At 37.5% G+C, this 25,893-nt stretch overlaps 1 protein-coding gene across 22 annotated transcripts in view; it reads right to left on the reverse strand.

Moving 5' to 3' along the window:
* The window catches only part of LOC18430839 (protein MICRORCHIDIA 6), a 90,131-nt gene that overhangs the window by 11,039 nt on the left and 53,199 nt on the right, over positions 1-25,893 (reverse strand). For all 22 annotated transcript variants that reach the window (XM_088862193.1, XM_020665165.2, XM_088862203.1 and 19 more), the window contains 4 exons: positions 23,961-24,059; positions 23,562-23,660; positions 22,862-23,008; positions 22,144-22,236 (listed from right to left, as the gene is read on the reverse strand). In XM_088862193.1, coding sequence (XP_088718319.1) covers positions 22,144-22,236; positions 22,862-23,008; positions 23,562-23,660; positions 23,961-24,059 — 438 coding nt within the window. The remainder of the gene's footprint in view (positions 1-22,143; positions 22,237-22,861; positions 23,009-23,561; positions 23,661-23,960; positions 24,060-25,893) is intronic.

The raw sequence follows: 25,893 nt of genomic DNA on the forward strand, positions 1-25,893 counted from the left end.
GACCAAGGATTTGACCACAACTAACCAAACAGCTGGAGATCTTCTCCCACAACCAACCACACAGCTGGAGGTCTCCCCAAAGGGTTCTTGATGTCTTATAGTGGATGAAGCGGTGAACATTCGTCTCTTCCTCTACAACGCATAAGACGCATCTGTTAGGTAATGGCAATCCCTTCATTAGATTTTTAATGACAGTAGGCCTACATCATGGGTAAGTGTTGAGCCCATATCTCCTTGCTGTAGTTATAGATGAGTTAATTAAGCATCTACAGGATGAAGTATCGTAATGTATGCCCTTTGCGGATGAGATAGCTTTGATTGATGAGACTACACACCATGTCAACACAAAGGAGTTTGGAGTTAAAATTAGTGAGACTAAGACAAAATATATGGAATACAAGTTTAGTAATAATAAGGGTGGAAACGAAGAATTAGTTACGATTGATAGCCAAAAAGTACTTAAAAGATATTATTTTCAATATTTTTGGTTGATAATCGATGAGTACGGCTGGCAATGGGTTGGGTATGGGTCGGGTCCCGTTGGACCCGGACCCAGACCCAAAATAATACCATGTGTACCCGGACCTGAACCTATACCCGACGGCTCCAAAATAAGCATATCCGTACCCGTACTCGAGAGAACAGTTTGGACCCAAGGCCCATGTTGGCTTTATGACCTTTCACGGCTGTAATACTAGGAATACCTCGCTTAGTGGGAGTAAGTGAGAGAGAGAATCTGGGTTCTTAACGACCTGGGGCCCAGATTCACATACCCCGTGTTATGAGGCATTGAGAGTTTGGGTTTTGAGAGAGTAATCTCTCGGGGAGGTGAGAGGGTCACGTCCAAGTCAGGACAATATTGATTAGGATGCCTCATAGTATTACTGTGATAGGCCAAGGCTTGAAGAATCCAATCGAGTACAATAGAACCCCAGTATTTATTTAATATTGCCCCGTATGGAATGGTCATGGCTTATGGGACATGAGCCAGTATCCTGACAAGAGACCGTTTCATGGCATATGCACTTCCAACCGCATGGGAAGCCACTCTTCTATGGTATTATCCGGCTTAGAAGAGCAAATGCACATGTGCTTTGAGAGGACTCTTGTACTTGAGTAGGAACATGTCCAACAGGGGTGCACCAGCTATAGTTACCCGAATCGCCTATGTGGGTAGCAATTCCGTTTCGGAATCTCAATTCGGCGTTTCCCCAGGCGAAAGTCGATTGTAAAAGAAAGGAACCATGTTTCCATTTTTTACGGAACACGATTCCACCTAGTTTAGGAATCTTGATTCCTAGATTGCCGGAATCAAGATTCCATATCAAGGACTTTATGATTCTTAGCTACACAAGAATGAGATTCTGCTTGTAGGAAACGTTGATTCCAAAATTTTTGGAATTGCGAATCTATGTTGTTTGGAATCAAGTTTCAATATCGCAGACATCGTGATTCCTTGCTACACAACTATGCGATTCTAGTTATACTAAACATTGATTCAAAGTATTAAGGAATTGCAAATCCATGTTGTCAGGAAGCAACGTGCGCTTAAACCCTTCGATGTGTGCTCAATCATGAGTGAGCGCGACATTTATGAGAGCATGAGAGAATTTGACGTTGTTGCACACGGCAAAAAAATCAAAATTTAAAATATGAGTAATATGTGAGCATAGAGAGAGCAGAAACCCTTCAATGTGTGCTCAATCATGAGTGAGCGCGACATGTATGAGAGCGTGAGAGAATTTGAAGTTGTTGCATACAGCAATAAAATAAAAATTTAAAATATAAGTAATATGTTAAATTTTTTATTTTCTTATTTACTAATTTCCATCCTTCATTTCATTTTACTTTTTAAGAACTCTTACCAAAAATAAATAATACTAAAAAAATATGTTACTTCAAATTTAATAATGTTTGGTAAATGGTTGGGTACTAAACTACAAATGTAATAATGTTTAATATATGATCGGAACCGTCATTTCATCAATTTGAATAAGAGGATAAATATGCTTTTCTTTAAGTAAAATAAGAAGATAATAAGGATATGAGCGAAGTGCCCTGTGTAGGTTTTAGGTTAAATTAATCATTAAATATCTGAGAAATTGACTAAGAATTGAATAACTCAATTTTCAAATGTCAAAAGACTCAAAATTACATTTAACAAAGAAAAAATACTCTGTCATGGACTTATTTTATAATTCAAGGAAAAGAGATAAACGGAGCTTGCTCTTCTTCTCACAAATTGTAGGTCGTAGACTAGCTCCAAACCTTGTAGGCAAAATACGGTTATCGATAGACCGAGTCCATTGTATGGGATTGTCCACAAATATATCATAAAGGTTGACATTAGTACTTGGAGTCTTGGACTAAGTATATACAGACCAAAATTCGATCTTGTAGTAATGGGCAAATTTATATATATTTTCTAAATACTTCTCTCATGTACCGGACGGAATTGGTTCACAATTCCAGTAAGAGGAGAATCTCAATTCCAATATGGGAAGAATCACGATTCTTGAATGGTGAGAATGTTGATCCCAAGTTGATGGGGGCAACGATTCTAGAATTTTAGGAATCACAATTCCATATTTTGAGGAATCATGATTCCAGCAACCACAAAAACAAGTGAGGTCATGTGTGATTCCATATAGGTATAAAATGCGATTCCAACATGAAGGGACATCGATTCTTGCAAATAGGAAACACGAATCCTAATTTTTTGAATCGTGATTCCAAAATAGTGAGAATCATTTTTCTCAAAATCGTACGGACGTTTCGGATTCTAGAAATGATTCGAAGTCACAGACGTTTCCAACAACTATAGCACCAACAATCCGTTGTGAAACTCGATTACAGGAAACTCTGGCTCAGCGACTTTGATGTGATTAATTATGTGTCCCTATCATAGACCGTGGAGCATAGATCCATTGGGTCGGCTTGAGATAACGGTGGAACGTCATTTGAGACTAACCCAATGGAAGAGATTACTAATGTTAAAAGCAGTGTTTTAAAATGCGACCGCATCAAGCGGGATGCGCTCGCATCCATATCCCGTTCGGGCGCATATGCGCTTTTGACAGATGCGGCTGCATATGCGCCGCATCAGGCCGCATCATGGCCGCATCCTGCATCATGGCCACATCAGACCGCATCTAGCCTGCATCTGTTTCCAAAAAAAAAAATTTCGATTTTGCCCCTTGAGGAGGGGCAAAATGGTCTTTTTTTTGTTCCAATTAGGGAAACTGTTTGAGGGGTTACTAAACCCCCCAATCGAAGATTTCCAACGACTTTTGTGGCTTGCTTTGCATCAAAGTATCAAACAACCGCTAAATCAAAGATTTTGATGAAAAAAACTTAATGCCAATTTTTTTTTTTCCTTCATCAAAATCTTTGATTTAGCGGTTGTTTGATACTTGGATGTGAAAATACTTATATGGGTGGTATTTTTTGACAAAACGAGCATTTAGCCGGAATTTCTGAGAATGTAAGAGCATGCCCACAAGCTACAGATGATATAAAAAAGGAGATTAGAGAATATTTCGATAGATTGAAAAAAGATAAAGAGAAAAAAAAAAAAAAAAGGAATTACTTGATGATATGCAATTATTTGATGATGTTGATGATGATGATGATATGTCTGAAGTTGCTATGAGGCAAAAGGGTACTCATACTCCAACCTCAAGAGAGAGGGTTATAAAAATTGGTGGTAGTGTTGAGAGAAGAACACCTCTCTCTAAGGGGCCAATGGATTCTTTTTTCACCCCCAGCCCCGAAATTGTGGTTCAGGAGAGAGAAAAAACAAAACAAACCACAATTGACAATAAATATAAGAAAGAACAAAGGAAGTCGGTATGTAAGTGGATCGCAAAGTGGATTTACATGGCCGGTATTCCTTTTAATACTATAACTCTAGATAATTTTGCATGTATGGTCCAGGCAATTGGGCAATATGGCCCAGGACTTATTCCTCCTTCACACTATGAGGTTAGGGAGCCCTTGCTGAAGGGTGTTGTATTTGATGTGAATAAAATTTTAATTTCTCAGAGAAAAGGGTGGGAGAAATATGGGGCCACTATTATGTGTGATGGTTGGTCCAATGGGAAATCAAGGGCATTCGTTAATTTTTTGGTTAACAGCCCAACAGGTACTTTTTTTGTTAAGTCTATTGATGCATCAGACAAGTCACATGATGGTATATACTTCACTGGCTTGATGGATAAGATTGTCGATTTTGTTGGGAAGAGCAATGTGGTACAAATTATCACTGACAATGGTGTCAACTATGCTGCAGCTGGGCATTTCTTGACTTTGAAAAGGAAGCATATGTTTTGGACACCTTTTGCAGCTCACTGTGTTAATCTTATGCTTAGGGAAATGGGTACAACATCTTTATTTAGTGGGGTGATTTCAAGAGTTATGTTTGTTGATAGTCCTAAGCATGATGAGGTCTTTTATAAAGAAGAGAGAATTACTGAGAGCGAGTATCACTAGATTTGCCACGTCATTTCTCACTCTTCGAAGCCTAGCCAAGCAAAAAAGTGCTTTGAGGACCATGTTTGCTTCAGAGCAATGGAGTCAAAGCAAATGGTCAAAGCATAAGGATGGGAAAAAGGCTGAAAAAATTATTTTGAATACATCTTTTTGAAGTCAAATAATTATTGCATTAGAGGTGGATCACCCTTTAGTGAGAGTGCTTCGACTGGTTGATGTTGATGCGAAGCCCGCCATGGGCTACATACATGAGGCAATGACTAGGGCAAGAACTGAAATAAAAGATGTTTTAAAGGATGATGAAAATATGCGCAAGGTTATGCATGAAATTATTGATAGGAGATGGGATACCCAGCTTCACAGGAATCTCCATTCAGCCGGTTATCTTCTAAACCGATCTCTTCACTACAAGCACCCATCCATTGAGTCAGATCGTGTAATAAATAGTGGGTTCTTAGATGTGCTGGAGAGGTTGGTGCCAAACAAAGATATCCAGGATGAGATCTAAAGCCATGAATTGATTAAGTTCAAGTTAGCCTTGGAAAACTTTGCCACTTGAAATAGGGACACTACAGATCCAGGTAAGGGCCAAAAGCCCAAAAATAATCTTACTTGTCTCTTACTTTATGTATAGTTCCATTGTTTATTTTACACCCTTAATTTTTAACTATATTCTAAATTGGGCATTATATGGAAGCGAGACACCAAATCTACAACGTCTCGCTATTCGAGTGTTGAATCTCACATGTAGCTCATCTGGTTGTGAGCGGAATTGGAGTGCATTTGAGCATGTAAGTCCTTTACTCCTTATTCCTTGATCCTTATTTCTTGAATTTCAATTTTCTAATCTAAAATCTAATTTATCTGATTTCAAATTTCTACCACAGCTCCATACAAAAAAAAGAAATAGGTTGGAGCAGAAAGAGTTGAATGATTTGGTTTATGTGCGGTATAACGAGCGGCTTAAGGAGAGGTATGAAAATCGCACGAAGCTCAACCCTATTCAATTATATGAAACTGATGGTGATTCCATAAGTGAGTGGACCGTGGATCCAAGACAAGAGCGTGTGTTTGAGGGTGAGGATCTTGCATGGCTTGATGTCGAGCTAGCAACAGGGGTTAATGAAGAAGATCGACCTAATACTAGAGCACAAAGGAGTAGAGGAGCTGCTGGGTCTAGTCGCACTCGCACATTAGCTTCAGAGGTCGAGCAGGAAGCTGACTACACCGATAAAGAAGAATACATGGAGGCCGTCGAGGATGATATTGATGATGCGCATGACGACTCTCAAGATGACTGGTCTGATTGATATTTGGAAAAATGAAGTTCAAATTTCAAAATTGACTCTCAAAATGGATGATTGTATTAAGTTATTAACTATTAACTCTTCTTGAGCTTGACTTTTGATTTGTATTTTGTAATATCACTAATTTGTGCTTATGGTTGTACTTATGGTTGTTGATGGTTGTGCTTATGGTACAAATTTGTGCTTATGGTTGTTGATTGTTGAATGCTTTATGAAGCTAGTTTCAAGTTTCTAGTTTCTATCAAGGGATAGTGGATAACTAGATACAAAATCTCCGACAGATAATAGTTTTGAAGTTAAACATTAAACTAAAATACCGACTATCACATATATCACCTTCATATTTTTTTCTATGCATTAACTTATTTTTTAAGATTTTTTAGAATTTTTATTTATTTATTGACTGCATCATCGCGATGCACCTGCATCCGGGCCGCATCGAGCCGCATCGGCCCCCCACCGCATTAGGGCCGCATCCCGCATTTTAAAACACTGATTAAAAGTCAAGAGAAATCATTTACCTTTAGCCCAATTAATTTTATATTGATAAGAAAATATATAATAATATAGAGAAATCATTTAAATAATTTTTGGGATTTTTGGAGAATTTTTTGACATTTTTAAGTCATCAAAAATATGATTTTCAAAATTGTTTAACATAAATACCAAACAAGGACATCCTATGGGGAGCCACATGGATCCCAAGTGGCACGCCCACCTCCCCACTCGTGGATGACATCATGTTGAAGTCATATCTATGTTGGGACCTATTTTTCATTAGTTCTTTTTTTGATATTGTGTTATAACATATTATCTTGTTATTTAAAGTGTTATATATTGTTAAGTTTAATGACTATTTTGTTCACATGTGCCAATTTTTTGGCATGTGTGAAGCCCTAGATTTTTGGGACTTAATTTGATTAATAATTATTATCCACATGATTTTATGGCATGTGGGTGTATCTTATGTGGCATCACCACATGGACTTCAGCCATGTGAAGCTTTAATATTGTTGAAATCCTATTGGTCGTGTCATAAGATATTTATTCACATGTGTGGATGCCCCATGTTACCTTTTTGGACATGCCCTTGTTTTTTCGTGAGTCTCACAAATAATTCAAAAACCATGAACATAAGTGTAAACTCGATTTGGATATGATGGGAAATAAAATATGGGACAAGGGCATTAAGGTAAAATGACTATAACCTAGGTTTAATGGAGTGAAGGGTGTTAAATCTCATCTATTGATCTTACGTGATGAGATGTGGATGAGTGACTTGGATAAATGCCTCTCATGTGCTATTGATTCTAAGGCATCAAGGATCAAGATCAAATCCACACTTATGATATAGCACAAAAGTAACTTATGGGATCATTTTCATACCCTAATTTTGAGTATTCACTTCAAAGCTAAGAAAGAGAGAGAGCCCTCTTTGAGAGTCACGTGCCCAACATGGTTGTCTTCAACCTTGAGCTTTGAGTATATTCAATATACATTTCCATCGTGTGGTCTTTCATGCTTGTAATCATGTCCATATTATTCTATCATCAAGGTAATTGATCTATCTTCTTCTATTTCATTTCCCACTTCACTTCCATCATTAAAGCTTGTTGTAATTTTCAATTTATAGTAGTTTTCTTCACACTTTTGTCATGGATGCTTGGTTTTTGAGGGATCTAAAAGTAATAGTGTAGTGCATACACATAGGATGTGTAGACTAAATTGATTATTCCATGATCTAGAATAGTTCCACCTTGATTTCGTTGGTTAGAATTTTTTGAAATTTTTACTGAGATTATATATCTGATCAGAGGTTCATATTATCACATTTGAGCATATAAGATAGTTTCTTAACCCCTTTATTGCACATTGAAAATTTCATGTGGTCCCTCTTGAACCACAGTGTAGTTTCACCATATCATCGATATATCTCTCAATCTTTGAAGGGCTGTTATGATACCTATCTCTCTCATGTTTTGCTCCTCATTGGGGAAAAGTGATCATATGCTTCCCTTATTGGATTGATCTCATTGGGTTATTATTATGATTCATGCCTTGACAATAAGACAAAATTAGGTCCTCAAAAGGTCCGCATGTGACCCAAGCACAAAGGGTTCGACCCTGGCTTCCCCCATGTATGTTTACATGTTTATTAAATGTATTTACAATTATTGAATAATTCATAATTGAAGGAATTGAGTATGCTATGTGAAAAATAAGATATGGTGTGTATGCAAATTGAAATCTCATTGGCTTATCATGATCGAGTACATGGTGTGTATGTAACATTGTGGTATATGATGAGGATGAAGATTGAAGAAGAAATTACCATGTAATTTGGAAAGATTTGCAATTTCGAGTACATGTCATGCAATGTGTTGTATATTTGGATATTATATTTAACTTATTTGTAGATTCATGAGGGGTGAGTGGCAAGACAAGAAGAGATAGAATTCGAAATGAATCTAATGGAGAGAATTTACGTGTGGCACCAATAGGCGATAAAATGAGAGAGAGTAGACTTAGGTGGGCTGGCCATGTGTGACGCCGACCAAGTACAACACCTGTTAGGAGGTGCGAGTTAGTTCAAGTGAAAGGACTGAAAAGGGCAGAGGGTAGGTCCAAAAGAACGTGGTTGGAAGTAGTCCGAAAAGATCTAGGGACTTGTAGCCTCACTGGGGATATGGCCATTAATAAAGCAGAATGGAGAGCCAAGATTCATGTAGCCAACCCCAATTAATTGGGAATAGGCTAAAATGATGATGATGATATTGAACTTATTTGTATTTTCAGAAAGGGATTAGTGAAGGGACCTATTGGAGTTGATATTTTTTCATTATTAAGAATTGTACATGCCAAGTTTGTGGGCTGGAATTTATGTATTAAAGTTTTATATTGAATGATTCATGCTTTTTAAAGCCCTATAGTTTCGAATAATCAAAAAAATTTAAGTAATATTTCTAGCCCCTTGGAGTTAATTCACCAACCGCCCGGACCTGTACCTGACTCGATACCTATTAGCCCGCTTTGTGTGCGTTAACCCGACCCAAAACCCGGTGTGAGAATTTTTGAGTGACGAGTTTCGGAGAATCCAGAATTTTTTGTTATGATCTAGTAGCGCAGTTAACAAAGATAAAGTTAATTCCACAAAAATAGATCAAAATCAAGCAAAAAATGGGCAAAAAGGTGGATCGAGTCTGAAAAGAGTAAAAAACTGAAATTGTTTTTTTTAGAACTGTTGACTTTGTATATAAGGTTAAAACCAAAATTACAAAATGTTAAAAACAGAGATCCCACAACTCAAGCGGATGCTAATAGTATCAATGGAGGGAGGAGATGAGAAGAAAAATAAGAACAAATACATAAAAGGAAGAAAGAAAATAATTACAATTATAAAAAATAGGAACAACCAGAGGTCACAGACAAAAAATTGGACCAACTAGGGGTCAGACAAAAATTTGGACCAACCTAGGGTGCTTAACAAAAAAAAAAATAGCCAAAATTTGTCCTTCAGATTTTTTTTGATCCGGAGTTTAGATCCACAAGCCGTTTTTACAAATCTAATAGAGGGTTAAAAAATGAAAGAAAACCCCTTAATGTCTACAAAAATTGTTGAAAAGTGGGTGAGAAATGTTAAAATTTTGATGGGGGTGTTCAATGTTAAAATCATACCTTCTTCCTTCTTCTATTCAACGATAGAAGAGAGACTAGAGTGGTGGGCTGCTGGGCTGGTGGCAAGGGTTTCAGGGCAGTTGGGCTGAGAGAGAGAGAGAGCTTAGAGACCTCCTTCCTCAAAAAGGACCCAAACCCTACCCGTGGATCCAAGGTTTGGACCCAGACCTATGTAGGGTATACCCACCGGGTCCCGGGTCGGGTCCAGGTCCATTGGCAGCCCTATCCATGAGAATGGAGAGAAGTGGAGATGTGCCTCTGGAGTCTTATGTGATTGTCGCATAACAAAAATACCAAACAGAAGTTCTATAGGAATGGCTACAAGACCAGCCATGCTTTATGGGCTGGAATGTTGGGTGGTCAAGAAACAATATATCTATAGAACGATTGTAGCTGAGATGAGGATATTGATATGGACGAGTGGCAAGACAAGAAAAGATAGAATTCGGGATAAGTACATCTAGGAAGTAAAGGGTAGCTCCAATAGGCGATAAGATGAGAGAAAGTAGACTTAGGTGGTCTGGCCATGTACAACATCGACCTAGAACGTTAGTTAAGAGAGATAATTTGGTTCAAGTGAAAAGCTCTACAAGCAGAAGGAGAAGGCCTAAAAGGACATGGACAGAAGTAGTGAGAAGAGATATAATGGTCTGACTGAGAGTATGGCCCATGACAAAGTGGAATGGCAAGACAGGACTTGTATAGCCGACCCCAAACAAATAGAGTTGGGCCAAGACTCAAATGATGATTGATGATTTTGAAGGGGGGGCTACCCCAAACTCTTTCCCCCCTTTTCAGGAGAGGAGATACAATTTTTTGCCCATGCTCCTAAGAAGAAAACGTTTGCTTATTTTCTGCCCACGAGGCACGAGCACGAGCACAAAGTGCATATAAGAGCGCATCACTTGTGATCCAATGCGCGAGATGTTGCCGCGTATGTGATTGATGCACCGCATATGTAGGTGCATAACATTTTCAGCAGAGTGATGCATTATGCAACCACATCTAAAATAACGAACTCATCAAAACATAAAACTCCTCAATTATACTCTTGCACAACCTTTTCTTCTGGTGAAAGTGACGAAACCTTTGATATAGATCTTGGGCACAATCCACTACGACGAACTTCTCCTTTCAAACACGAGTTCATCTTCCTACAAGTTGAGATCTTCTCCTTAACTCTCCACAAGCAGCTTGCCTTCAATTGCCACTATATGAGGGCGTGCCCCTTCATACGGATGGCTAGAAACATCGTGTTCCTCTATTTGGAGAGCTCCTTCCACTCGAAAACTTCTCAAAACTAGCAAGCCAACCAAAGAAGCTATCTGGTTATAGTCAATCAAAGAATTCAGTCACATCTACTCAGATGCCTCTATCGCTTCCTTCCAAGGCTTGCACTTGACACTCCTCGAGAGGCAGGTTAAAGCCCCTCCCTTGGTACAAAGCGAGCTCATCCCTCCCCTAATTATACAGAGGGTTCTCCTCTATAGGCTCTAATTCGTCACTCTCATGAACAATTGAACCCCGCTCAAAATGGGTTTGATCCACCTCCAACACTAGTTCCTCAAATCACCTCAACAGGCCAATGAAATCCTCCACTGTAGTCCTAAAACCACCACATGCTTCTCTAGCTGCCATCATGCAAAACTGCAACATCTAAGGCGCTTTCAGAGCCAACCTGCTCTGATACCACTTGAAGGTCAATAGTACAAGGATCAAAAAAATCAATAACCTATTCTATTGATTGATATAGTAAAGGAGCTTACAAGCCAAGCATAGCCTCACCTCTAGATAAACCAGGAAACCTAATGAATGAACTCAAACACTAACGTCCTTAGACATGACACATTTTAGTATTAAACCTGATAAAGAACAATCAGAACCATCTATTACAAACTTTAAATCAAAACTGTAAATAGGAAGTAAAAAAATTAAGAAGAGACAGCAAATTCCAAAATGCCCCAAAAGATGAAACTACCCTGATTTCGCAGTTTGTGCTTTGAAGACCATTTTCAGGCCTCTAGAGGCATTGTTTAACAAAATCGGTTCCAGCAACCAACGGAGCAATTAAACCGTCATAGGGCTCTTGAAGAGCTTTCTATAGAGCACCAATATTCTCAATTTGAGCTACGAGCAAAACGTTAGCAAATTTCGAAGCTACACTACTCATGAGTTGCCTATATATATATATGGGTGTGTGTGTGTGTGTGTGTGTGTGCATGAGTGTGTATATATATGTATATGGAAAAGTCTTAAAAATGCCTATAAGCCATTTTGAACAGTGTTTTGCCCTGCCATATACCTAAGCATGTCCGTGGCGGTTCCGTGTGTTTTTTTACCACCTCGGACATGATGGGTTCCGCCACGGACATGCTAGGTCTGTGGCGGTCTTTAATCCTCGCCTTCAAATTCTGTCCGAAAAAATCAGACGGCACAAGGCCTATGGGCAAAAGCACTATTTATTTTCGCCCATAGGCATTGCATAGTGGCTTCTTATAAAATCAGACATCCTAAGTTTGCGGCATTTGTACAACCTCACATTTTGAATTTGCACCCTAGAAAAGGTCAAATGAGTCTCTCTCCAACAATGAATCTAGAATGTCCATATGGTGGATATTGATATCTACGCTGTTAAGAACTCAAAATGACATTTTTATTCCTTAAAATTGTTCATCTAATGATGATAAGGCCATCTACAAAATTTGGAATAAGAAAAAGCTATGAAATGAAATGGCAGAGCATTAGAAGTCATAGTGTTCGAGAAAGACTGATGTCACATGTTTTTGTGTGATGCTAGATTGGCAGCCAATGCCAGGCATTTGATAGCCCCCAAGCCAAATCATTATCACATAAAATACCGTTTTCTGCTGCATTATTTCCGAAGAGGGGTTTGGATCCCTTCTTTTGATCTAAAAACACATTAGTGGGACTGATGGAGGGTAAAATTTGTACTTATTTTAATTTCTATTCAATTTTAAACTATGCATATTTTGATTTTAGCTTTAAGATTTATTTTTAGGATTTTTAATGTTTTTTTGGATTCTAGGGTTTTCTTATATTTTATTTATTTACTATTCATGAAAATGTTCACACGTATTGTTCACACATTACTGTTAATAGTGGAATTTTTGGAATTTTAGTATTGTTTTGATATACTTTAGAGTCTTAAATGTTTATTTGGATCTCAAGTTAAATTAGTGTTTTATTGGTTTATAAAAAGTTGGATGTCATATTTTAGGAGGCATATGTTATTGGAATAAAATTTATTTTATGAAAGAAGAAAGTTTTTCTTCTCTTGGTTGACTTACAGCCATGTTTTTTCTCCATTATTGCTGATTTTATTTGTTTAAGATTCAGGAAAAGGGTGGATTTCACTTCCCACCTTTCATTTCTGCATCAAGTAGTATCAGAGAATGGTTCGAGGATAGCTGGAGATTGTGATGGCGTGCCGTAGAGGTCTCAACCGTAGGGATGCCAATCTGATCCAACTGTGCAAGGTAATCAACAACTTGACGGAGATCGTGATAGAGTTATTGTTGTGCAAGCAAGGCCAGCAACAATGTGCGCTAAATGAAGCGGAATATACAAGGATAGATCAAAATTGTGAGGGTTTTTATGGAGAATGGAGTGAATCAAAGTTGAACTGGAATGATAAAGCTACCTTCAACTACCCATTCTATGCACGCGCTTCGTGTTGGGAGCCTCATGTTGAGGAGAAAAAATCATGGGATTTAGTTGATCTACATGATTTGAAGGACAACGAGGTTGATTTTGGTGTAGGTCGTATCGAAAATTAACAGGTTCTAGATTGGAATCTACCACCAATTTTTGATACATACTAAGATGCTGATGATCAAGAGTTTATGAGTGAACCAATCTTTGACGAAGAAGAAGATCGAGATCTTAAAGATATCAAAGAGGTGGAACATTTAGGGCATGGGAATCAGAGTAGCGCAATGGAAGTATGGTCGACTCATAATAAGCAAATTGTGGCCCTGGTTTCAAAGAGTAATGAGATAGGTGCCGAGAAACCCTCTAAAGTACATAAAATTGAATTTGAAGTATCTTCCATGATTTTCTATGGGAGCTCAAGAATAATTGAATTTGATAAATTTGCATTGAATCCTCAATATACATATCAAGAACCGTTTCTTCTAAAATTATTGTACCACTAATGGTATTAGAGCCAACAAAGAAGAAGAAGGTTGAAGAATGCAGTTTTGAAGCTGAATTTATCTTAGTGTTGGGTTTTGTGGCCTTTAAAGGCCTAGAAAGCTTGTAAAAATTACATATATTGTAGAATGTGCACTTCAATGGAGTGCGTATGTTGGTTGGACGATTTTATGGCCCTGACCATGTCCAAAACCCTTGGCCCTGGGCATGTGGTACAACCAAGAGGGTTTGAAGTGGGTCATCCCTTGTTGAGGTCGGAGAGATGCCCAAGGATCATGATTGTAGGCCACGAGAACTTCATGGTCTCCTGTGTGCGGTTGTAAACATGTGAGAGCAAGCGTCAAATCCTCAACAAACTTCCACACGGGATGTACACATGACAGCCGTATGAGAAGCAGCCCTTTAGGGGGACACGTGTGCAAGTACATTAAGAGAACCCCCTTTGCACTGCAGCGACAAGCCAATCATGAGCCCCTACAAAGTGACTGTCGGCCATAGGACTTTGTTGAGTTGGATAAGAGAACAGTTATGGATCATGATTTTTTGGGCGAGTGGAGCGCCCTTAGTATCGCTTATTTTGACCCATCGATACCAGTACACTCCTAAAATATTTTATTTTGGTATTATAAATGTTTCTTTGACTTTTAAATATTTTTAAGATTTTTAAAATACTATTTCTGCCCTAAATTTTCATAAAAAAGTATTTTTAAAAATTTTAATAACTTTAAATAACACATGTGGGACCAAAGATCCAACCCCACATGTGGGACCACGTGCACCCTAGGGACCACACCCTATTTCGTTTGTAATACAAAGTGGTATGCCACGTTTTTTAGGAAGAAAAGGGCATGCCTTTTTTTTGTTTTATTAAAATATGTTTATCTACTTTAAAAGGGGGCACGCCACTTTGTGAGGAAAAAGGGGGCACGCCCCATTGTTTTGATATTTGTTTCAGATATAATGGGAAATCCTATATCCTTCAAATTAGAATTGATATTTGATTGAAATATTACGAAAAATCATATTGATTTAAATTAGATTTGGTTTCCGAAATATTGTGGGAAATCTAGATAATATTTATCTAGAAAATATTTAAATCTAATTTCAAATTTAAAAAGATTAAGTTTAAATTTGATTGGATTTATTTTAAATAGGAGTAGATTGGGTCAAAGTGTAAGGATAATGTTCCTAATCTTTCCACCCAAAATCATGATGGCTAATTTTTTGGATAGATGGCTCTGATCAATCGCTCACCCCACAGATTTCTTATTTATCCTAAAAAGGTATAGCTGGAAATTAGATCAGACAAATCCTATTAAAACTAATAGATAGATTTCTTCTAGATTCCCTTCTATTTAAAGATATTTGAACCTATTTGAAAATACACTTGGTCTTCTCTGTTCCCAAAGATCTTTTTTCCCCCAAAGATCTCTCTCTCCCTCACTCACTAATATTGGGGGGGGTCTCTCTCTCTCACACACAATATTGGGAGTCTCTTTTCTGTCTCTCACGTCTCTCTCTTAACCAAAGAGACACGCCACCTCTCTCTCTCCACTATAGTTTTATCTTAGAAAAAAATAGAGGTGGCCTCATTTCTTGGAGAAACCCTAGACTAGGGTTTCCTGTATTTTTGAAAGAAGAAGAGAGAAACAAATCCCAAGATCCACCTTACTTTGTTGCCATAGGGTTTGTATAAACCCTGATTTATTTTAGAGCTCTCCAAAACCCTAAAAGAAGAATGATTGCCTACAAAGCTTCCCTATCATAGAATTTTCAGCCATACCTTGGGAGCAAAAGTGTGTCATTGATAAGGGAATCAGAAGTGGGGCTTACTAAGTCATGGTTGAGTAACTCCAGACAACTTCCAGTAAGTCTTCCCATTAGTTATTAGTTATTTTCAGTTTTATCTTCTATTTTCTGTAAAGTTTCAAGAACTTATATTGTGTTAAAATTGTAATAAAAGTTAGTTTAAAGTTCCTGGATAATTTCTTTTTCTCTTGACAGTAATAATAAAGATATTAGGATGTATTAAGGACATTGTTTTAATTTTTCCAGCAATATATTGTGGTACATGTAAGTAGAATTCAAGTATTTGCAATAAAAGTAAAATAAATTTTTTTGAATTTAATACCTTGAGTTCCACATAGCCACACCTTTCACTTAGTACATTTCAAAACCCATGGATGCGTTTTCTCCAACCAAGGGAGATTGATGGAGGGCAAAATTATACTTATTTTTAATTTCTATTCAATTTTAAACGATGTATATTTTGACTTTAGTTTTAGGATTCAATTTTAGGAATTTTAAGGTTTTTTGGGATTCTAGGGTTTGCTGATTTTAGCCAAAGTTTTGCTAAAACAATCTAGATCTTGCTGATTGCAGCAGTTTTTGTAAATTATTTGTTTAAGGTTTGTGATTTCGACGAACCCATGACAGCGAGAAGGGTAGTAGAAGGTTGAATTTAATTTCCCATTTTGCCTTCCTGCATCAGGGCTAGCATGCTATAGGCTTTTTTCTGTTTTAAAGGGTATTTTGGTACACTCATTATAGACATATCCTAACATGGCTTCACATACAGGCTGTTACAGAAAACGCAATAGTGCTTTTGAATGCTTGCTCAATGAAACTGCGAAACGTTATATAGTAACAACACTTGTGCAATTTACCTTTGTGTCAATGTTGTTAAAAAATAAATCAATCTCTAATAATTTCGTAAGCTATGAATCTTTTCAGCAAATCAAAAGTACGTTGCTATTGGAGTTGGCTTGTAACACGGACATGTTAAAGCTCTTTATCACATTGGGAGTGACAAGAGCGAATAACTCTAGGATCTTGACGCACTAGGACCAAGGGTCATGGAAATCCTGGGCCAATTATGAGAAGGATTTTTATATATGAGAGGAACCAAGAGGTTTTAGGGTTGCCTCTAGTTAGGGTCGGTTATTGTTACTGAGCTCGATTGGGCCTCATGACTAATTGTTTGGGCCAGGGCAATATAATTTTAAGCGTATGATGAGCTTCATGATTAGCCCTATATGGGAAGGTTAGAGCCAACAGAGTGCATTAGTCTAAATCCTTGGTTCTTAGAACCTTCCCATAGCATGTATATAAACAGTCACAAAGCATTAAAATCCAACTCTTCCAAGGATCCATTGATAAGAGGTATGCATATGTGCTAAGAGAAAAACCCCCGCACCTTGTGCGTGCATATCCTCTAGGGGGTGCACCTAAATTCCACTAGTACTTGGGGATTCAAAGTTACTCATTCGTTTGACTTTGATAAGCTATATCATGAGCCCCTGATTATACAATGTGGGTCATGAGTTTGTTGCGTCATACCGAGAAGGTGGCTTTGGACTCTCTGATTCCTAATTCAACTCCATAAGATCATAATTTCCCTAGGAAATATTTTTAAACATTGTGAAAATGGTTTATGTCGCTGGAAAATTATTAAAATGAGTTTTGGGAATTTTTGGAGATTTTTTTGGATTTTTTCAGATAAGAAAAGGTGCTTTTTGAAAATGGTTTTTGCAAAAGATGATTAACAAACCCCTCCAAACCACACAGGACACCCAAATGGCCAATGTGTGTCCACGTGGGGCCATGGAGGCCTTCACATCAGCCCCACATAGCGACAACATGAGGATGACGTCATTGGCCATGGTGGCCTCTTTGTTTAGTGTAATTTGTTATGATGGGGGGAATTTTGTAATATTGAGTTTTATGTTATTTTAGAAATTGAGAAAATTAATTTTGGCACATGATAGATGCATAAAGCAAGTAGTTTGTGTACATGTGTGAGCCCTTCTAGAAGGGGCATAGGGTTCGACATTAAAATGGAAACCCTAAGGGTATGTGTTAATTATGCACTTAACCAACTAGCTTACGTGGAATAATTTGATTAGCCACATATGCTATTATAAATGGAGGGAAGTTTCAAAATTGATTTTTGCTGTAATTTTAGACATATTACCTTAAGGGTGTATGCTCTCCAACTTGGTTTTAAGTTCAATTGTATGAAAAGAGTAAGGGTATTTTCATACAAGGGAAATTGGAGTGAATTATGGTTATTAAAAAATAAGGATAAACGTATTTAAATCCATACCACACATCAAGATGGCATGATGATGGATGGTAAGCTACGATCAAGCTTAGGCTACGATCAAGCCTATCTTTGTAGCCATAGATGTTGAACTTCAATGGCCAAGATTAAAGCACATCCAAAGCATCTCCACACTCAACACTATAAATATCCCTTTAATATCTCATTTTGTACACAATTGAAGAGTTCCTTTATCTCTCTCTAAGGGGCACGTCCCTCCTAGTTTTATATTCTCATATGTTAAAATGTGTCAGATGATATGATGCTTAAAAGCTTCTCTATTTGATGTTGCTATTAGTGTAGATGATATGATGCGTAAAGGTTTCCCTATTTGAGTTTGCTATTGGCCTATGAGATTATGGTATCGGAAGTCCTCTCATGGTACATAGCCAAGACCCAAGGCCATAAACTGGACAAAATGAGCTCTACGATGGGCTTCCCATGATCAAATTCTATGTACACACCATGGTTTTAAAATGCGGCCGCATCGCCGCATCATGTAGTATGTGGTCGCCTTCGCATCGCAATCTCGTGCATATGCGTTTTTTACCTATGCGGCCGCATATGCGCCGCATCGTAGCGGCATCCCGCATCTCCCCGCATCATGGCATATCTCCTTCCGCCAAAAATACTTTAGATTTTGCCCCTCGGGGAAGGGCAAAATGGTCTTTTTGACCATCCAAAGCATAGGAAAACAGTTTGGGGGGGTATTAAACCCCTTAAACGAAGATTTCCAGCCACTTTTATGGTTTTTTTTGCATCAAATCGAGGGAAATAAATACTTTTGTGAAATTTTTTTTCTCATTCAAATCTTTGATTTGGCGGTTGTTTGATACTTGGATGTTCATTTGATGCCTTTGATTATTGATTTGGGAATATTACGGTGAATTTGTGATAAAAAATTAGAGGTTTTAGAGGCTGTAAAGAAATCGAGCACTGCTTGACAGAGTCAAATTTTTATTCCTTCTTGACAATAATACTGTTATACTTATTTTTGGGGCAATGTCTTCTTCCCAAGGTTCTAGTAATAAGGATCCGGCATGGAAATATGCTAAACTAAAAAATTCGAATGATAGAAATTGTATGATATGCTTGCTCTGTAGAAATACTTATATGAGTGGTATTTTTCGACAAAAGAGCATTTAGCCGGAATTTTTGAGAATGTATAAAAAGATTAAAAAAAGAAAAAGAGAAGAAAAAAATGAATAAAAAAAGAATTACTTGATATGCATTTATTTGATGATGATGATGATGTTGTTGTTGTTGATGGTGATGATGATATGTCTGAAGTTGCTATGAGGCAAACGGGTACTCATACTCCAACCTCAAGAGAGAGGGTTATAAATATTGGTGGTAGTGTTGAGAGAAGAACACCTCTCTCTAAGGGGCCAATGGATGCTTTTTTCACCCCTAGCCCCGAAATTGAGGTTCAGGAAAGAGAAAAAAACAAAAACAATTGAAAATAGATACAAGAAAGAACAGAGGAAGTCGGTATGTAAGTGGATTGCAAAGTGGATTTATATGGCCAGCATTCGTTTTAATACTATAACTCTGGATAGTTTTCATATATGGTCTAGGCAATTGGGCAATATGGCCCAGGACTTGTTCCTCCTTCACTACATGAGGTTAGGGAGCCCTTGTTGAAGGATGCTATATTTGATGTGAATAAAATTTTGATTTCTCATAGAGAATGGTGGGAGACATATGGGACCGCTATTATGTGTGATGGTTGGTCCGATGGGAGGTCAAGGGCATTAATTAATTTTTTGGTTAACTGCCCAACATGTACTTTTTTTGTCAAGTATGTTGATGCATTAGACAAGTCACATGATGCTACATACTTATGTGGCTTTATGGATGAGATTCTCGAGTTTGTTGGAGAGAAAAATGTGGTACAAATTGTCACTGACAATGGTACCAATTAGGATGCAGCAGGGTATTTATTGACATTGAAAAGGACACAAATGGTTTGGACTCCTTGTGCAGCTCACTGTATTAATCTTATGCTTAAGGAAATGGGTACAACATCCTTATTTAGTAGGGTGATTTCAAGAGTTATGTTTATTGTTGAATTTATTTACAATCACACCATAGTCCTAAGCATGATGAGGTCTTTTACAAAGAAGAGAGAATTAGTGAGACCGAGTATCACTAGATTTGCCATGTCATTTTTCACTCTTCGAAGCCTAACCAAGCAAAAAAGTGCCTTGAGGACCATGTTTGCTTCAAAGCAATGGAATCAAAGCAAATGGTCAAAGTATAAGGATGGGAAAAAGGCTAAAAAAATTATTCTGAATACATCTTTTTCGAGTCAAATAATTATTGCATTGGAGGTGGCTCGACATTTAGTGAGAGTGCTTCGACTGATTGATGGTGATGCGAAGCCCGCCATGGGCTACATACATGAGGCAATGACTAGGGCAAGAGTTGAAATAAAGGATGTTTTAAAGGATGATGAAACTATGCGCAAGGCTATACTTGAAATTATTGATAAAAGATGGGATACCCAGCTTCACGGGCACCTCCATTTAGCCGGTTACTTTCTAAATCTATCTCTTCACTACAAGCACCCATCTATTGAGTTAGATCATGTAATAAATGGTGGGTTCTTAGATGTGCTTGAGAGGTTGGTGCCTGACAGAGATATCCAAGATGAGATCCAGAGCCATGAATTGATTAAGTTCAAGTTAGCCTTGAGAAACTTTGAGAGAGATATTGCTACTCGAAATAAGAACACTGCAGATTCAGGTAAAGGCTAAAAGTAACCTTACTTGTCTCTGACTTTATGTATAGTTCCATTGTTTATATGTTTAACCTTAATTTTTATCTATAATCTAAATTATAAAATATTATAGAGCTGCATGGTGGGCATTATATGGAAGCGAGAAACCAAATCTACAACGTCTCGTTATTCGAGTGTTGAATCTCACATGTAGCTCATTTGGTTGTGAACGCAATTGGAGTGCATCTGAGCATGTAAGTCCTTAACTCCTTATTCCTTAATCCTTATTTTTTGAATTTCATTTTTCTAATCTTAATTTCTAAAATCTAATTTATCTAATTTCAATTTTCTACCACAACTCCATTCAAAAAAAAAAATAGGTTGGAGCAGAAAAAGTTGAATGATTTGGTTTATGTGCGGTATAATGAGCGGCTTAAGGAGAGGTATGAAAATCGCATGAAGCTCAACCCTATTCAATTGTATGAAGCTGATGGTGATTCCACAAGTTAGTGGACCATGGATCCAAAACAAGAGAATGTGTTTGACTGTAAGGATCTTACATCGCTTGATGCTGAGCTAGCAACAGGGGCTAATGAAGAAGATCAACCTAACACTAGAGCACAAAAGAGTAGAGGAGCTGCTGGGTCTAGTCGCACTCGCACATTAGCTTTAGATGTCGAGAAGGAGGAAGCTGATTCAGAGGAGACCGAGGAAGAAGAATACATGGAGGCCATCGAGGATGATATTGATGATGCACACAACGACTCTCAAGATGACTTCTCTGATTGATATTTGAAAAATTGACTTCAAACTTCAAAATTGACTCTCAAAATGGATGACTGTATTAAGTTATTAACTCTTTTTGAGCTTGACTTTTGGTTTGTAATATCACTATTTTGTGCTTATCGTTGTTGATGGTTGTGTTTTTGTGCTTATGGTTGTGCTTATGGTGCAAATCCGTGCTTATGGTTGTTAATTGTTGAATGTTTTATGAAACTAGTTTCAAGTTTCTAGTTTCTAGATAGTGGATAACTGGATACAGAATCTCCAACAACTAATAATTTTGAAGTTAATCATTAAACTAAAATACCTACTATCACATATATCACCTCCATATTTTTTTCAATACATTAACCTAAGTTTTTAGATTTTAAAAAAAAAATTACATTTATTGACCGCATCGTCGCGATGCACCCGCATCGTCGCGATGCACCCGCATCGCCACATCGGCTTCCCCACCGCTTTTGGCCGCATCCCGCATTTTAAAACACTGGTACACATGCAATATGTGTATTTGGTGGAGAAAGGAGTTTGAATTTAAAATGCATGATGTAATTCTAAGGTTATTTATAATTTGATAATGTATTTGTATATTGTTGTATTTTGGAGATCATGTGTATGATCAAGTGCTTAATCAAGTCATGGACTAAGGCAAGGGACTGATTACAGTCATATTTTGTTTTAAAAGTATATTTCAGACCCCGTTTAGTGGCTGGAATTGTATATGATGATGTAAAATTTGATGTAATTGAGTTATGTTGTATTGAAATGAAAAGAAATTTTATGTTGTCACTTGGACTTGATATCTATATGCCCTCACGTGCAAGGTAGTAAAGCATAAAACATCAATGACATCAGCAGCTCAAGAGGGGAAAGAGCAAAACATGGTCTACCAATATAAGACGGTTCTTGTGGTAAACATTGAAACCATGAATGTTGACTTTTGGAGCATCCCTCATGAAACCTATTGTGGTAATGACAGAAACCTGTGCAAAAGAAATCAATTAGTTATGATTTTGACCCCCATTTGCGACCTTGTTACATCTTAAAAAAATATGCTAGCTTTGAAGGCCGGAAAAAAAAAAAAAAGAGGAGGCTAATCATTTTAAGAGGGAAGAGCCTAGATTGGCAATGCAGCAATGCTATCTCATTGCTAATCCATACATAACCTCTACATTATTATCATTACAACTGATCATCAAGTGCACTTGCCAAGAGAAATACCACAAAAACTTTAACAGTTCCTCTCCAAACCAACAATGAAATTTTATAGGGTAAAACATCAAAAATTAAAGGAGTGAATAAGTCAACGAAGTAAATAGTGGAATATAAAAAGCATCACGGGAAAGGAAATGAGTATTTGATACAGACTGAGCAAGTTGGAAAAGCTAAAGGATCACATCAATACCCCATCCCCCATGACATTATGACAAATTATAGAATACCAAGAAAAAATCCAAGTAAAAACATTTTTTTATGACAGTGGGTGCTTAGGTCACCAACTCACCACTGAAAAAGTCACAAGAAAACCTAGACGCAAATAAGTTTGTACATAAAAGAGCAGAACACCGGTCATGTATCAGAATAATTACTCAAAAAAATCATACAGACCTCCCTGTTGCCGCCACTTTGTGGTTTGTACAATATATATTGTGGAAATTTGAGATCATCAACAATTCTATGTTGTTCTACAGCTCGACCTCGCAATAAAATTGTGAAGCTGTTCGGCAGATGCTGATAGAGTATAGATGAATAAACCTAGACAAACAGTTCAATGGAACATAAATGGAACTAATTAGTAAACCGCCTGGATACCATTTAATAATTTGAAATGCACGCATGAAAATTATTACACAAGCACACAAACATATCGTACATGTGGTCCTATTAACCACATTATACACTTTGTTCAGGGGTCCCAACACCTAGTTAAGGGAACTATTTTGATCTGAAAATTGACAAAGCACCTCCGATTCACTTCGTGAACAATTCTAAAAATAAATGATTTCCAGCTCTTACAGTACTAGATCTAATCATTCATCAAATCGACAGTCCAAACTCAGTTTTGAAGGGTGACTTGATTGGAGTGTAATTTGAGCTTCAAACAAATTTTCATTTCTAATTGCTCTAAAAGAGGACTAAAATAACTTGTGACTTTCAGGGTCACAAAAGTTCCTGTGTGTTTCGGGCAAGGACCAAGTGGATTTGGGAGTCTTAGGGGACAGCTAATTCTCACCCCCCCCCCCCCCCCCCCCCAAAACCCACCCACCCACAGACACATAGGGAAAGAGCGTAAGAGAGAAAGGATTACCCGAAGAGAATAACGGAAGCGGTTCGCAACATGTTCAGTTTGCTTGTCAGGTAAGGTACCAGACTCTGCAACTTTGGAAGCTCCATGTATCCGAATATCCTGGAAAATTAAAATAAAACAAACTCATTACCCACCAAAAAAAAAAGTTCAAGAAATGTGCGGGTATTTCTATTTCCAGAGTAGGATCCGCAGCTCAAATTAAAGCCCCCTCCCAAGAACTGACGGACAGATACGACCGATCAGAAACCAACAAATTAAAAGAAATTCCAGTAAATAAATTTTGTATTACGTTCCATCACCATATAAATGTCGGCCACTGTCAAAAATAAATGCACGTAGATGCACTAACGCCCATGTGAAAATGAGATGAGTGCCGCAATATTTCAAAAGCACACAAACCTCCTTATCAGAATCAAAATCAAGCTCCAATTCCCCCACATCATTCAGCCATAGGTTGTAAACAACGATTTTTGTGCCATGAGGACCTACATCATCCAACTGCTCACGCAATTCAAACAATTGATTATGAATCAAAAATTTCAAAAAGAACTTAAAAAGTGGATCGACAAAAATAGGTTAGCATGGAATTGAAAGAAATAAAATGTTAAGTGACAATATTACACATTAAATAAGGTATTTCTCATCAAAGATCTCAAATGCATTCAATACAAATGAATACATTAGGAAGAAAAAAAGAAAGCACATTGCATTCGCCGCTGGGACAGCGTGTTTCCCCAGTAGGCAAGAAGCTCTTTAAAGCCTCACAAGCCCAAAGTTATGTCTGCTCATTTGTGTGAGTAGCATGAATCACACAATCGAGTCTTAGGCTCAAGGTGAAAGATTCACCTATGCTACATTGCCTCCATAAGGGACTTAGACCGTATGTCGTGTCAACTGTAGAAAACTGCAAACCAAAGAATCCTCAGCAGTCTGAGAAAAACAATTACTAAACTCGATAGATACTGGTCAATTCATAAAGCCCATGCCATATACTAGTACTCGGTTTTGCACCAACTATTCATAAACAAGGGAATATAGAATGCACATAAACAAGAAAGAATGCATAAACTACGACTGCTAACAAGAAAGGAAACAATTTTTCCTATATATACTAATAATCTTGTAGGCCACAAGCTTCCTACATTTTCTGGCTCTGGCAACCATAGACTACCTATCAAAGCATACAGCACAGCACCAACTCCTCCATCGTTACCACCTTTGCTGTGTGAGAAACCTCTAGACCTGTGCTCGGCCCTTCACAAATGGCCCCATCCAGGTTATACATTCTCAGACCTTGCAAAACCATGTTAGCAAATAAAGGAATAACCATATACTTGCAAAAATAAAAAATCGATACTAAACCGGTTTTATCCAAAAAATCAGATGCAAAAGTACAGATAGCAAAAAAATTAGGTGAGGTAAAAAATAGTGAATAGTTCAAATTTGGCTCAAAAACAGGAATGAAAAAATCTGGTATCTAAAGATGACATAAAACAAGTCCCAATTTGCAAAGGGCACATGCAATGATTTTATTGTGAGGTTACAATAAAGTCAATTAAAAATTTACTTTGTGCCATGAGTTGGTAGCATTAGGGTCCTTCTTGACAATTTTTTTGCCCATGCTTCCTCCTCTGTCACAGCACAAAATATGCAATGATTTTATTGGGAGCATACACTAAAACAAGAAGCCAATAATAAACACAGCAATCACATTAACAAATAAAAAAAACAATAACCCGAGGAATAGCAATGTTTAAGAAACCTCATTCTAGGAGGCAGTAAACACTAAACAAAAACCCAAATTTGCGAAAATACATAATTCTGGTCCATACAAATAGTTGGTTTCTGTAAACCAATGAAGGAAGAAAATCCCCATAAAAGGTGAAACTTTAATTAAATTTATGTAAAGAAAAAGCACATAACAGAAGCCTTATTTGTATCAAACAAACAGCATACGCAAACTCAAATATTCGAACGTCGCCCAAAATTCCCAGCCATCTGAATGTTCAGTTGTCACTAAGTCACTCTTTCTTACTCCTGCACTGCTCTAAGTTAGAGACAAGGAAGATTTTTCATTCTATGACCCTTCCCCCACATCTACTACCTTTTTGGGGTAAGGTTTTTTTTGGGAGCGGGGTCAAAAGCGAGGACCATTCCTCACTAGAAGCTCCATACATGGGGAATGCCATGAGAACACTAATACAACATATAATAACTAAATAAATATCTTTTAGAAAAATATACATGCAAAAAAATAGTCAGAGTTCGAATGACAACGTTCTGCTCCTTTGAAACCTTAATATACCTTGTGATACCTTCCATTTCTATAGGT

Source organism: Amborella trichopoda, chromosome 3 (genome assembly GCF_054954075.1).
Source record: "Amborella trichopoda isolate Santa Cruz 75 chromosome 3, AtrichopodaSantaCruz75HAP2 v2.0, whole genome shotgun sequence".
NCBI classification, from domain to species: domain Eukaryota; kingdom Viridiplantae; phylum Streptophyta; class Magnoliopsida; order Amborellales; family Amborellaceae; genus Amborella; species Amborella trichopoda.